Source organism: Pipistrellus kuhlii, unplaced genomic scaffold (assembly GCF_014108245.1).
Source record: "Pipistrellus kuhlii isolate mPipKuh1 unplaced genomic scaffold, mPipKuh1.p scaffold_m20_p_28, whole genome shotgun sequence".
In the NCBI taxonomy this organism is placed as follows: Eukaryota; Metazoa; Chordata; class Mammalia; order Chiroptera; family Vespertilionidae; genus Pipistrellus; species Pipistrellus kuhlii.
The window spans coordinates 6,696,370-6,711,302 of record NW_023425527.1 but is presented as its reverse complement, the minus strand read 5'-3'; the positions used below and the strand labels follow the sequence as shown (position 1 = coordinate 6,711,302).

The 14,933-nt window shown below is 37.7% G+C and overlaps 1 protein-coding gene across 12 annotated transcripts in view; it reads left to right on the top strand.

Annotated features, from left to right (window-relative positions):
* Positions 1-14,933, top strand: part of NF1 (neurofibromin 1) — a 217,158-nt gene that overhangs the window by 180,119 nt on the left and 22,106 nt on the right. For all 12 annotated transcript variants that reach the window (XM_036454406.2, XM_036454405.2, XM_036454404.2 and 9 more), the window contains 12 exons: positions 2,535-2,967; positions 3,534-3,874; positions 4,806-5,008; positions 6,570-6,763; positions 7,685-7,825; positions 7,984-8,263; positions 8,619-8,833; positions 9,071-9,132; positions 9,270-9,384; positions 9,913-10,014; positions 11,910-12,050; positions 13,625-13,751. In XM_036454406.2, the coding sequence (XP_036310299.1) occupies positions 2,535-2,967; positions 3,534-3,874; positions 4,806-5,008; positions 6,570-6,763; positions 7,685-7,825; positions 7,984-8,263; positions 8,619-8,833; positions 9,071-9,132; positions 9,270-9,384; positions 9,913-10,014; positions 11,910-12,050; positions 13,625-13,751 (2,354 nt within the window). The remainder of the gene's footprint in view (positions 1-2,534; positions 2,968-3,533; positions 3,875-4,805; positions 5,009-6,569; positions 6,764-7,684; positions 7,826-7,983; positions 8,264-8,618; positions 8,834-9,070; positions 9,133-9,269; positions 9,385-9,912; positions 10,015-11,909; positions 12,051-13,624; positions 13,752-14,933) is intronic.

Here is a 14,933-nt window from a genome sequence, read left to right as displayed (position 1 = left end):
GCCAGGCCCCACTACATAGATTTATATGTACTAGTAGGTCTGGGCTGGGACTAGGAACCTGCATTTTTTATCAGGCACCGCAGCTGATTCTCATGCTAGTGTGACACTTGGAGGAAATACTGAGCTGTTAGGAGAAAACCTAAGCCCCTTAGGTGAACAGTTTTGGTCCCTTCACAATGTAGCTATTATGTATTTTTCCAGCTTTATCTCTTAGAACTGCTCTGTGTGAATCCTCCATTCCAGCTAAACTAGCTGACTGTTGGCCTCAACATTCCTAGTTACCTGTCTCTTTTCCTCTTTACTTCTCTCCATGAGGTCTGCCAGTCCCTTCTCTTGTTGAGTTTGAAGTTCCCCCCATCCACGTCAGCTGGTGTGTCTTCTAAGTAGTTTCATTGACGACCTAGTTTATATTGATCTCTCCCTCTTCTGAACTTATTGTAATAGCACTGTTTCCCTCTGCAGTTCCTTTGATAAGTGATTATATAGTACCTCATATCTTTTCTTTGATCTTGAAACGTTTTTAGTTTTTTGAAATATATTTTTATTGTTTTCAGAGAGGAAGGGAGAAGGAGAGAGTTGAAAACATCAGCGATGAGAGAGAATCATCGATCAGCTGCCTTCTGCAGGGCCCCTACTGGGAATCGAGCCCAAAACCCTGGCATGTGCCCTGACCAGGAATCCAACTGTGACCTCCTGGTTCATAGATTGACGCTCAACCGCTGAGATACACTAGCTGGCCTCTTTTATTTCATAATCATATAACTTGCCCCATATTTATCTTACTTCCTTCCAACAAGATTAAAAGCTCTGAGGTGAGGATATTCATCTTAGCCTAGGTTGTAGTAGCACTACCAGAGTCATCAAGGATGGAACATTGGGCCAAAGTTCAATAGGTTGTTTTGATTGAAATTCTAGTACTGTGTTCTTCAGGGCTTTCTGTCGGTCCTGAACTTGGCTGTTCACATTGTTTAGCACTATTTTTAGTATAAGCAACATATGACCTAATGTGGTTGGCTTATTTTTTAAAAAAGAAATGAAACTTATTGGCTCATACAACTGAAGAGTCCAGGGATAAATTTGATCCCAGGAGAGGCTTTATCTAGGACTCAAATAAAAGGCCAGGGCCCCAGTTTCTTTATTTCTCTGCTCCGTATCTTCAGTTTTTAGGCATGCTTTTTCTTTTTCTTTTTCTTTTCTCTTTTTTTTTTTTTTTTTTTAAAAAAATATATTTTATTGATTTTTTACAGAGAGGAAGGGAGAGAGATAGAGAGTTAGAAACGTCGATGATGAGAGAGAAACATTGACCAGTTGCCTCTTGCACATCCCCTACCAGGGATGTTCCCGCAACCAATGTCCATGCCCTTGACTGGAATCGAACCTGGGACCTTTCAGTCCGCAGACCGACGCTCTACCACTGAGCCAAACCGGCTTCGGCTGGGCATGCTTTTTCTTCCGATCTCAAGATATGAGCTAACAACTCCCAGGGCTCTGTGTCCCCTTGTTTATAAGTCTAAGTTTCCAGCAGTTTAAATTGCAGTGTCTGAATTGGGCCTCTTTGGCTCCGGTTGTCCTAATTTGAGTCATATGATCACGACTGAACCATTCTCTCTGGCCAGGATAGGATAGATGGGTTCACAGAGCTATTCAGTGCCCTCCAGGGCTCCAGGTGGGTCACTCCCACCCGGACTGGTCGCCTGGGAAGCTTGGTGGGCCTGGAGGCCACTAACCAATGTGCATGCCTTCTTCCTTGACTAACTGTGATGGACAAGTTTGTTGTTATACTGTCATTACTCAAAGTTTTTGAATTAGAGATTTGTCCCTTCTGTTTTACTTCAGCATTACTTCTCAATGTCTAAAGAACAACTGACTTAGAAAAAGGATCCAGCCCTGGCCAGGTGGCTCAGATGGTTGGAGCATCATCCCGTGCACCTAGGTTGTGGCTTTGATCCCTGGTTGAGGCATATACAGGAGGCAACCAGTCGATATTTCTCTCTCACATCAATGTTCTCTCTCTCTCTCTCTCTCTCTCTCTCTCTCCCTCCCTCCCTCCCTCCCTCCCTCCCTCCCTCCCTCCCTCCCTCCCTCCCTCCCTCCCTCCCTCTCCCTCCGTCTCTTCCTCTCTTTTGATAGTCAATAAAAACATATCCAGCCCTAACTGGTTTTGCTCAGTGGATAGAGCTGCGGCCTGCAGACTGAAGGGTCCCAGGTTCAGTTCTGGTCAAAGACATGTACTTTGGTTGCAGCCACATCCCCAGTGGGGGGTGTACAGGAGGCAGCTGATGGATGTTTCTAACTTTCTATCCCTCCTCCTTCCTCTCTGTAAAATATCAATAAAATATATATTTTTTAAAAACACACATCCAAACATATTCTTGGGTTAGGATTAATAAAAGGATCTAGACTTTGTGTAATTTTTATATAGTAAGCTAATCAGAAAAAAAATAAAATAGATTAGTAGCATCTATGTATCTATTCATAACTCTGTTAACAATCTTTTTCTTTTCTTTTCTTTTCTTTTTGGTCATCTTCCTTAGGTTCAAAACTGGTCAAATCAACGGTGATTTGCTAATATACCACGTCTTGCTGACTTTAAAGCCATATTATGCAAAGCCATATGAAATTGTAGTGGACCTTACCCATACTGGGCCGAGCAATCGCTTTAAAACGGACTTCCTCTCTAAGTGGTTTGTTGTCTTCCCCGGCTTTGCTTATGACAATGTCTCCGCAGTTTACATCTATAACTGTAACTCCTGGGTCAGGGAGTACACCAAGTACCACGAGCGGCTGCTGACAGGCCTCAAAGGCAGCAAAAGGCTCATCTTCATAGACTGCCCTGGGAAGCTGGCCGAGCACATCGAGCAGGAGCAGCAGAAGCTCCCCGCCGCCACCTTGGCGTTAGAAGAGGACCTGAAGGTGTTCCACAACGCGCTCCGGCTGGCTCACAAGGACACCAAGGTCTCCATCAAAGTAAGTGCCGCTCTGGGTCAGCTCGCTGCCTTCCTGGACCAACCGCACTGTACGCTGGCCTTCCTAAGTGTCCCTGTGCTACTGTAACAAATGTAAGTCCAGAGGGAGAACTAAGCTTTCTGTCCTCGTGGAGTCCTGCGGATGATACAAGATGCGTACACTTAGTTCTATTCTAGGTTGGGTTGGAGGCAGGGCAGTGTCATAGAGAAGGCAATTTGCTCTATATCAGTCAGATGGCTCCAATGTGTGGAAATTATCTAGTAAGAATTCTGAATATGGCATGTTTTTTGCAGAATAAGGAACATGAACTTTCAGAATAAAATCAGTAATTGCCTGTAGGATTCTTGACCTCTTTTTAAAAACTAATTTTTTCTGGTGTCTTTAGTCTCTTTGAGAGCATTTATTACAATAATTATTTGAATATGTAATGGTGATAACTCTTTGTTATATGGCAAACATAATATTTTGGTTGGTTGGTTGGTTGGTTGGTTGGTTTGGGGCCTCTGACAATTCAGCATAATGGAATTTAATTCTTCTTCCTCCACCCCTTCACCACCACTTTCCAGGTTGGTTCTACTGCTGTTCAAGTAACCTCAGCAGAGCGAACAAAAGTCCTGGGGCAGTCCGTCTTTCTCAATGATATCTATTATGCTTCGGAAATTGAAGAAATCTGCCTGGTGGATGAGAACCAGTTTACCTTAACCATTGCAAACCAGGGCACACCACTCACCTTCATGCACCAGGAGTGTGATGCCATTGTCCAGTCCATCATCCACATCCGGACGCGCTGGGAGCTGTCGCAGCCAGATTCTATCCCCCAGCACACCAAGATCCGGCCAAAAGATGTCCCTGGAACACTGCTCAATATCGCATTACTTAATCTAGGCAGTTCAGATCCTAGTTTACGGTAAGTTCTTTTTAAAATTCACTTCAACTTTATTCAGGGCTTATTGCTTTTTAAAATGAACCACTTAGTAAGCTGTGAAAGCAGCCTCTACCCTAATCCTGTAAATTGGGAGGTATGCTATGTTGGTTAACCAGCATGACCTCATTAAGCTGTGGCATATTCACATGAACTGTGGAATTCCGACTGGGGTGATTCACACTAAACCATTATATGTTCTTTGTCCAGGAAACATTCATCCGAAACAGACAACGTAGCAGTTTTGGGGGGTTTTCCCTGAAATTTGTTTTTTATTAAGTCTACTCCTAAATTAAGTTTCCCTCCTCTGAGAATTCTAACTAAGTTTTCTCATGTTCAACATATATCAGTATTAAGGTCCCTCCCTCACAGTTAAATTTGATTATCATTGTTTGCAAAGGAAGGCTTAGTGTTCAATAACTCAAATAATAACATTGTTGCATATTTTCCATCTATGTGACATTTAACAAAATTCTTGAAAAATATCTTAAAATAAATATAGATGCCATCTGAGCAGAGATAACTGGTTCTGTTTAGGCTTAATAATCTGGACACAAATAAGAAAAGAGCATGGTCTGTGGAGTCAGTAGATTTGGTTGTTTTTTTTATTTAATACATTTTTATTGATTTCAGAAAGGAAGGGAGAGGGAGAGAGAGAGAAACATCAACAATAAAGATTTAAAATTTTAAAAATAAAAATAAATATAAAAGACTCTCTTTCAAAAAAAAATTACTGAGTTATCAAGGGGTATTCTGGTTTTACTATAGAATCATAACAACTCTATTTGATCATAAAATTTAAAAATTGTTGATTATGCTTTGTAATAAAATCACAAGTTTTTATGTTATGAAAAAAATTTTTGGAATTATAAGAAAAAATAAGTTTTAAAACAACCTCTTTTGTGTTTTCTCCTAGGTCAGCTGCCTATAATCTTCTGTGTGCCTTAACCTGTACCTTTAATTTAAAAATCGAGGGTCAGTTACTAGAGACGTCAGGTTTATGTATCCCCGCCAACAACACCCTCTTTATCGTCTCCATTAGTAAGACTCTGGCAGCCAATGAGCCACACCTCACCTTAGAATTTTTGGAAGAGTGTATTTCTGGATTTAGCAAATCTAGTAAGTAATGACAGCTTCCTTTAACTTGTTAACAACGATTCTAAGAAAATTCAAAGAAAACCCTTTCATTTCAGGAGTTACCAGTGAAGTTTGTAATTGGTTTTGTTTTTACCTCTACCTCTTCTAATGTTTCACCGGTGGTTCTCTGTAACTGAAGGAACTCCAAAGAGACTTTCTGGCATCCCACCCTGACAGATCCACTAAAATTCTGGCAATAAATCAAGGTGGCAGAGTTTTGATACCTCAGAAAGTATTTTTCTCAGCATGCTTCAGTTTAATTAGCTTCAGCATTTCTCTTCTTAGATTATTCCAAATTAGTAAAGCATCTACATTGTCTCCTTGATTTAGGGAAATATTTTCTCTCCAGCTTGACTTTGAATTGTGATTTTATTGTTCATGTACAGTTTCTGGAGAGTGCAGTGTATATAATACAGGTCAGGGTCAACACCTGACTTGGCTTCAATAAATCTCATGGATTTAATATCTCTTCACATCTGTCCATCTTCATTCCCTACAGTAGTATATATGTTGCTGTTCTCTCGGCTTACATTTTTCCCTTTATCCATAATACATAAGACCTGTTTTTCTACATTTAAATACATTTCTTGATTGTTCTGCATTGGACAATTGAGAGCTTTGACAGTTCATCAAAATCAGGCCACTATTTTTTTGTATAATAATGAATGTAGGAATGTAACCCTAAAAAGAAAATGTGTAAGACAAAACAAAAGTATAAAGCTTTATTGAGAAAATATTAATATATGAAGATATTTGAGTAAACAGGCATACTGTGTTCCTGAATGAATAATTCTTTTTTAAAATATATTTTTATTGATTTTTTACAGAGAGGAAAGGAGAGGGACAGAGAGTTAGAAATATCGATTAGCTGCCTCCTGCACACTGGGGACATGCCCGCAACCAAGGCACATGCCCTGGAATCAAATCTGGGATCCTTCAGTTCACAGGTCGACACTCTATCCACTGAATCAAACCAGTTAGGGCCTGAATGGATAATTCTTCCCAGATTATTACAAATTCAAGTCAATCCAGTCAAAATTCTATGAGATTTGAGGGTTAAAAATGAGTCAAATTTTAAATTTTTATAAATTTTACTTGAAAGTACAAACAATAAAGGACTGTTTAAATTGTTGGATCTCCATGTAATAGAATAATATGAAGCCATAAAAAACATTTCAAGTACAGAATTTCTGTTTGGAAAGATGAAAAAATCCTGGCAATGGATGGTGATGATGGTTGTATAACAATGTGAATGCATTTACTGCATAAGTGTACACTGAACTGTATACACTTAAAAATGTATACACTTGATTTAGGTAAATTTTATGCTGCATATATTTACCACAATAATAAAGTGGGGGGTTTTACATAAAGTATATAAAGGAATTTTTATACTATTTTTATATCTTTTTATAAGTTTTTCGTGGAGGAGTTATACACATAAGTGTACCTTTTACCCCTATCCCCTTCAATCCTCTATTTAATATAATTTTTATTTACTTTTCATTGGCCATCTATGCTAATAGCATATTTTCTCCCCCAGGTATTGAATTGAAGCACCTCTGTTTAGAATACATGACTCCATGGCTGTCAAATCTTGTCCGATTTTGTAAGCACAATGATGATGCCAAACGACAAAGAGTCACTGCTATTCTTGATAAGCTGATAACAATGACCATAAATGAGAAACAGATGTACCCATCTATTCAAGCAAAAATATGGGGGAGCCTTGGGCAGGTATTGAGTTTGCTTAAATTTTATCTGGTGCCTCCTTTGTGCAGATATTTGGTACCCAGTTTATGCAAAGCACTGTCCTCGGTTCAGCTGTAGGAAAACAGCCCCCTCTATCAGAAAGCATACAGACACCCGCCAACTTCTTGTTCTGGTTCAAAACTGTAAGTGTTGAATGCATGTCTCAGAGCCAAAGAAAAATGAGCTAGGTTAGCACTCTTCTCCATGGCATAATTCTATACAATTTAACTATAAAAATGTTGCTGCTAGTAAATAGTGCTTTATGATATCCTCTAGTAGCTTACATACCATTGGTGTCAGTGAATGTTTCTTGATGATGGGACAACTGCTTTTATTTGTAGTTCTAGTGTAGAGCACCAGTATTATTATAAAATACAGAATATAATGTAACATTTCATTTTTTATCTGACAAGAATTATGCATGTCATTTCTTCAAAGAAACTATAATACTTAGGGAAGCTATTCCCTTACTCAAACAATGCTGCGACTCCTCTAAGTAATTGTAAGTGACCTTGGAACCAGCTCTGTAGCCCTACAGAACATCTCGGTGCTTGATGTCATCTCCTAAATTGTGAAATAACTGCATTTTATATTGGTCATGCATTGTCTTAGAAGAGAACAGGGATGCTTTGCAAGTAATAATAACACAGAGAGATTTAAAATTTTTAAATTCTAGTTCCTTAATTTCTGAAGGAATGAAGTGAATATCTTCATCCTTTTCTGGGTATTTTATGATAAAGTACACTTACTGACAGATCTCTATATAAAACCTAGTATTTTGGAAGCCTCTGATAAAAGGGAATTTTCATGTTAAGGCTGCTCCTTGAAGTATTTTTTAAAGTATTTTTAAATTAAAAATTAAGATTGTAGCATGGCTAAAAAATTATTTTTCTCCTCTTCCACTAGATTACAGATCTCCTTGATGTTGTACTGGACAGTTTCATTAAAACCAGTGCGACAGGTGGCCTGGGGTCAATAAAAGCTGAGGTCATGGCAGACACTGCTGTAGCTCTGGCTTCTGGAAACGTGAAATTGGTTTCAAGCAAGGTAATCACTTCTCCTCTGCCCTCTGCACTCTGGCGTAATGTATCTCTTTTTGTCATCAGAATGTGTGTGTTTTTTTTTGTCTGTAACTAGTTAAACTGAAAGTGTTTAGTGATAAAACTTTTTTTAGCCCCAGTTCTTAAAATTCTGCTTCCTTACAGGTTATTGGAAGAATGTGCAAAATAATTGATAAGACATGCTTATCTCCAACTCCTACTTTAGAACAACATCTTATGTGGGACGATATTGCTATTCTAGCTCGCTACATGCTGATGCTGTCCTTCAACAACTCCCTGGACGTAGCAGCTCATCTCCCCTACCTCTTCCATGTGGTCACTTTCTTAGTGGCCACAGGGCCACTCTCCCTTAGAGCTTCCACACATGGATTGGTCATTAATATCATTCACTCTCTGTGTACCTGTACACAGCTTCATTTTAGTGGTAAGTTCCAGGATGGCAATTTGTGTTTCACACCACCTGATTGACATAGATTATCTATCTTATTGTTAACACAAAATTCTTGATTTAAGCTGCTCATTCAAAAAGAATAAATTAATCCCATGCCATAAAAAGCTATAGACTCTTGTAGCTGCCACACAAGCTAAAGACTCAGCACCAATCTCTGGTGCTAAAGCAATGAGAATTAAGATTATGTGACTAGAGGGTTGGTTTAGGGAGCATGGTTATGTAATTTTGACATGATATTCAGATTTTCTAAATTCAGAATGAAACATGCATCTGAAATTTAAAACTTAGTATCATGAAAGTATTTTCTTATCTATTTTTCCTTTTACAGAAGAGACCAAGCAAGTTTTGAGACTTAGTTTGACAGAGTTCTCATTGCCCAAATTCTACTTGCTGTTTGGCATCAGCAAGGTCAAGTCTGCCGCTGTCATTGCCTTCCGCTCCAGTTACCGGGACAGATCATTCTCTCCTGGCTCCTACGAGAGGGAGACTTTTGCTTTGACCTCCTTGGAAACAGTCACAGAGGCATTGTTGGAGATCATGGAGGTATATAAGCCAAAATGATAAGGAACTGAGTTAGGTCCCTTTTTTAACCCACTCGTACTATAAAGAAGAAATGTTGATTTATTTTGTTTTGCATTTACTACTTAAATAAAAACACTTTTATGGAATATGTTTATTGGTAACATATATGTTATTTGATGGCATTACAGTAAACATCATCTAAATGTTTCTAAAAACAGTTATGTGCATAAATATATTTCAGAGTATTCTTTCTTTTAGGCATGTATGAGAGATATTCCAACATGCAAGTGGCTGGACCAGTGGACAGAACTAGCTCAAAGGTATGTCTCAAATTAAATATAAGTTGTAAAAATGTGTGTTTTCAAGAAGATAGCTAATACTCATAATCAATATTTTAATTATTTATTGTGTATAAAAATTAAAGTTTTCATAAGCGCTTTGGATTTTTTTATTGCAGATTTGCATTTCAGTATAATCCATCCCTTCAACCAAGAGCTCTTGTTGTCTTTGGCTGCATCAGCAAACGAGTGGCTCATGGGCAGATAAAGCAGATTATCCGTATTCTCAGCAAGGTACCTCTCCTCCCTCCTCAGTATTGCTGGTTCCCAAGTTGTAAAGCAAATCTTGCATTTTTCTGAAGGACATTAAATTTGAATTTAATAAGATGTGTTGTGTGTTGCTTATTGAAACTTTAAACAGTAGGTTTTATTTTCTTCATTGTAATTCTTTAAAATGAAGAATCCTCCAAAAAAGATGTCTTAAAAAGAAAATAAGTATTGTCTCTTCTGCCAAGAAGATACTCTTAATATTTTACCAGTTTTCAAAGACTTTATATGGTAAAACTGCAGCCTTATATAAAATTATTTAATTTGTAATAATTATAATAATGCCTGACTTCTAAATATTAGACTATAATATATAAATATTAAAAAATAGAAGCCAAGTGTGCATTGAGCTAACTACCTAGATCACAATAGCATTGTAAATGATCTGTCATTTATTAAATAAGAAATTGTTCTTGAACTGATTCTGAGATTCAGTTTAGGAGTTAATGTTTTATTTCAATGAAAGTAAAATAAAGAATTCTGTTTCCCTAAAAGGCACTTGAAAGTTGCTTAAAAGGACCTGATACTTACAACAGTCAAGTTCTGATAGAAGCTACAGTAATAGCACTAACCAAATTACAACCACTTCTTAATAAGGTAATAGAAAATGAGTACGTTCATTTTGGGTACTGGTGGTAAATCTTTCCTTTCAAAAGAGTTCACAAAATAGGTGGGTTGGAAAATGTAGTTATAAAGAAAAAGCTATAGTTAAAGTAGTTATTTGAAATATTTACATTAGAGGAAGAATAAGTATGAAGATTATGTTTTTAAATACTTATTTTTTGTCTCATCAATGGTAAAGTAAAAATAGGTATATATTCTTAATTCTTTTATTCAGTAAGTATTGATAGACTATCTGCTATATGCCAAGTACTGTTTTAGGTGCTAGAGGTATATACTGAACAAAGCCAATGAAGTTCCTGTCCTCATGGAACTTATATTCTAGGGGGAGTGGGAGTACAGTGTGGATAGATGATAAGCAAAATAAGTAAAATCCATAGTATGTTAGCTCATGGTTATTATTGTGGAGAAATGTAAAGCTGAGTGAGGTATACCTGATTATCAAGAAGATGATATTTAAAAGGAATTAAATAGTGTGGCCACTGTTTTAGGATAGTCTGAGCTCGTCTCAGCTTTGTGATCTCAACCAGGTCATTTAATAAATCTGGCCATCATGTTTGCACATTGATAAAATAAGTCAATTAGACTGGATAGTAATTTATCTTCCAACTCTAAGTTTTGTAGAATTTTGTGACTTGAGTACCAACATATGCTAGACTTTAAAGAGATTACAGAAAAATACTTATATGTTCCTGGTCTTGACTTACATAAGCATTCTAGTCCTAAATTATATAAAATGATTCTCTCTTCTTCATCTCACAAGTAAAAATGAGACTCAAAAGGGAGAAGTAACTTGTTCAGAGTCACATACTAATAAAAAAAGAACCATGATTCTAATCTAAGACTGTACATGTATTGCGCTATATACCACACTGCTAAATAAGCATTCCCAAAATAAATATTTTTATTTCAGAGCATCAAGAGACCCTTAATACTGGTAAGAGTGACAAGAACATTGGAAGGGAAGAATCTAAACAAACATTAAAGTGGGAGATAAGTAGGATTTACTGTGGAGAAAGGGAGTGATAGCACTAGGATTGTATAGGTGCTGGATCAGTGGAGGGTGGTAAGTAGACCATTCTATTTGTTAGGGAGAAACTGTTCAGGAAAACAGTGATAGAGGAGGTTGTAAAGATAGAACTAAACTAACTTTCAGCGTTCTTCAGTAACGAGTTTGGAAATGTACCCATATGTTTTCAAGCAAATAGGTAATATGACAAAAGCAAGAACTAGAAGGGTCATTTGGTGGTAGAGTACAGAGCAGATGGGAGCATGGAGGTAAAAAGAATCCATATTTAGAATGAAGAAGGTTGACATGGAACAGTGTCATTAGCCATAAGCAGATGCAAAAGAGATTAGTTTGGAAGAATCAATAAAACTTGTTGCCCTAGCTGTTTTGGTTCAGTGGATAGAGTGTCAGCCTATGGACTGAAGGGTCCCGGATTCGATTCTGGTCAAGGGCACATGCCTGAGTTGCAGGCTCGATCCTCAGTGTGGGGTGTGCAGGAGGCAGCCAATCAATGATTCTCTTTCATCATTGATGTTTCTCTCTCTTCCTCTCCCTTCCTCTCTGAGATCAATAAAAAAATATATATATTTTTAAAAAAACACAAAACTTGTTGACTGGACTTGGATCCAGAGTATGGGAAGAAATGGAAGGAGATGCTAGGTTCTTAGTGTCTGGTTACACACAGAGAATAGATGAAGAGCTTACCCATATATTTACCTTCCCCAGAATAAAAAACATGCCCAGAGTCACATACTAATAAAGAAAGAACCATGTGACTTGGGATAACATGCTTTGTTTTGTACTGAAGTATGTTGAACGAGACTGGTTCATGTTACTAACTTGAACGTGTCTCCTTGGCCAGGACTCACCTCTGCACAAAGCCCTCTTTTGGGTAGCTGTGGCCGTGCTGCAGCTCGATGAGGTCAACTTGTATTCAGCAGGCACCGCACTTCTTGAACAAAATCTGCACACCTTAGACAGTCTCCGGATATTCAATGACAAGGTAAGGAAGTCTTCTATGGGATTCCTATACTGTGTCCATTTAGAACTCCTCTGTTCATTATTATTATTATTACTATCCTTTTAAAATCAGAAGAGGTCCCTAACTTAATTATGAATTTCTATAATGTATTTTACCAGCTCATTAAAAATATTTAAATTTTACTGTGTATTTTCTGAATAAAAATAGCAGAAAACAGTACTTGCTCAAAACTAGCAAATAGAATAAGGATAAATAATACTTAGTAGTAATAATAGCTACTGTGTCAGGCTAATTTTTATAACCCTAAGGTTAGCCTTCTCCATCCCCCATTTCACATGTAATTGAAATTTACTGAGAGAGTAGAAATTGAATGTCCTCACCAAAAAGGGAGGGAGGGGTGAATATGTGAGATGATGCAAATGTTCAGTGCTGCTCTAAACACCTCACTACATATATTTTATATATTCATGCTTTTGTTTTTTTGAGATCAAAATCTAGACAGACCTGAGCATGACCCTAAACACTTCATTGTTAACTTTCAAACATTTTTATACATAAAGAAATTACTGGAGTTCTTTTTTTAAAATGTATTTTTTATTGATTTCAGAGAGAGAGAGAGGAAGAAACATCAGTGATGAGAGAGAATCATTGATTGGCTGCCTCCTGTATGCCCCTTATTGGGGATTGAGCCTGTAACCCGGGCATGTGCCCTGACCAGGAATTGAACCGTGACCTTCTGGTTCATAGGTCAACACGCAACCACTAAGCCATGCCATCCAGGCTCACTGGGGTACTTTAAAAAAAAAATTTTAAAAGGCCATTTCCTGGGATTTAACCACTTCCCATGATTCAGAGATGGAATCCATACCTTTCACCTTTAAAAAGCACCCTCAATGACTTTAAAGTGAACAACACTTTAGGAAACACTATTAAAATCTTAATTATCCTGGAAATTGCAGTGTTTTGGAGTTTCAGTTTCCTCATTTTCCCACCTAGAATGTAAAGTCCATCAGGGTGAGTTGTTTTTGTCTGTTTTGTTATCTGCAGGGCCTAGAACTCTGCCTGGCACATCAAAACCACACAGTCAGTTTTTGATAAGTGAAAAAATGAATAAATGCATAAATCTGTAAAAGGGAGCTAATAACCATACTGCTTAGGATTGCTTTAAGGTTTCAACATAATCATAATAATGCATTTGGCATTATTGTGTACTGTGGGCAGTGAGTGAACTCTCGTTTTTGTCATGAATTTTCTGTCACCATGGTACACAGAATGCCGGGCACACAAAAGCCCATACAATGGTGGTCTTATTAAACACAACAAAAATTATAATTTTTAAAAAGTCACAAGGATGTAAAATGACAGTCATTTAATTTGCATCTCATCTTTCATCATCTTATTATTTATATTATTGCTTTTCTTGCACTAATTAATTTATAGTACCTTAATGTTCTGTGCTTTTCAGTATTCTTGAAAATGATTTCTTTCAGCTTGAAAGGATTGTTTATCTTGTTATAGCGGTTGAACCAGTAAGTGGTCCTTTAAAGAAAGTTCCTGTGTGAACACATCAACCATCTCACTATTATCTTTAATAGAGTCCAGAGGAAGTGTTTATGGCAATCCGGAATCCCCTGGAATGGCACTGCAAGCAAATGGATCATTTTGTTGGACTCAATTTCAACTCTAATTTTAACTTCGCACTGGTTGGACACCTCTTAAAAGGTAGAGGGATTGTATCAGAATATTTTTATGAAATGGTATCAAGAATTCAAAAATATTTAAAATTGATTGCTTGAAATAATTTGGCTCATTTGTCTTATTGTAAATGCAAATTTTATCTGCTTTATTGAATTATGTTTTAATATATGTTTTTAATCGAGCCTAATTTCCCATCCAATACCAGATTTCTTAAAAAAAGCAAAAGTTGATTATTATAAAATTCTTAAGTACTAAACCTTCTAATATCTGCATTATTAGTTAACACTACTTACATATCTTTTTATTATCAAAATAAGACAGACTGCAAAAAAAAACATTTTCTAACATGTTACTAAAATAATATCTTAGTGATTTGGTCACAGATTTTCTTCAACTTATTTCTTATTTATTGTTGATCAGCCCCATTATTACATCGCCTTTTTGGTACATTACCCTCACCCCTCCAGGTGTCTAGATTGCAGTAGCTGTGATCAGCCATTCCTCAGAGCCAGCTCTTTTCCTCCCTCATTTGCCTTTACTGCCTACTGCTGACTTGACTGATGTTAGCTTTGGTTAATTAACATGGGGCCGTCATGGCCAGAGATGGCAGTTAACAAGGACAGCATATAATAATGAGTCAAAGGCAAAATCAGTGCAAAGGAATGAAGAACTGGCATGAACCAGTGGTTTAAGCAGTTTTGGATTTGGCCATCATAGAGACTCAAGGAAGAGCTTGAGTCTATCCTATATAATAAAAGCCTAATATGCTAAGTGTCAAGTTGCCTGGTCAGCCGTTTAACCAATCAGACATAATATGCTAATGATATGCTAAAGCCGCTCAACGGCTCACTATGATGTGCACTAACCACCAGGAGACAGATTCTCAATGCAGGAGCTGCCCCCTGGTGGTCATTGCATTCCCACAGAGGGAGCACTGCTCAACCAGAAGCCCTGAGCCAGGTTCTCAGGTGGTGGCAGGAGCCTCTCCCGCTTCTGTGGCCACACTAAGATGTCCGACTGACTGAGGGCTCCCAGACTGCGAGAGGACGCAGGCTGGGCTGAGGGACATCCCGCTCCACCCCCCGAGTGCGCGAATTTCATGCACCGGGCCTCTAGTCGTTTTATATCAACTTAAATGATTTAAAGCTTGAGGGAAGGATCATGGGTGTAGTTTTTACCTAATAAAACACATATACCCACAACTTT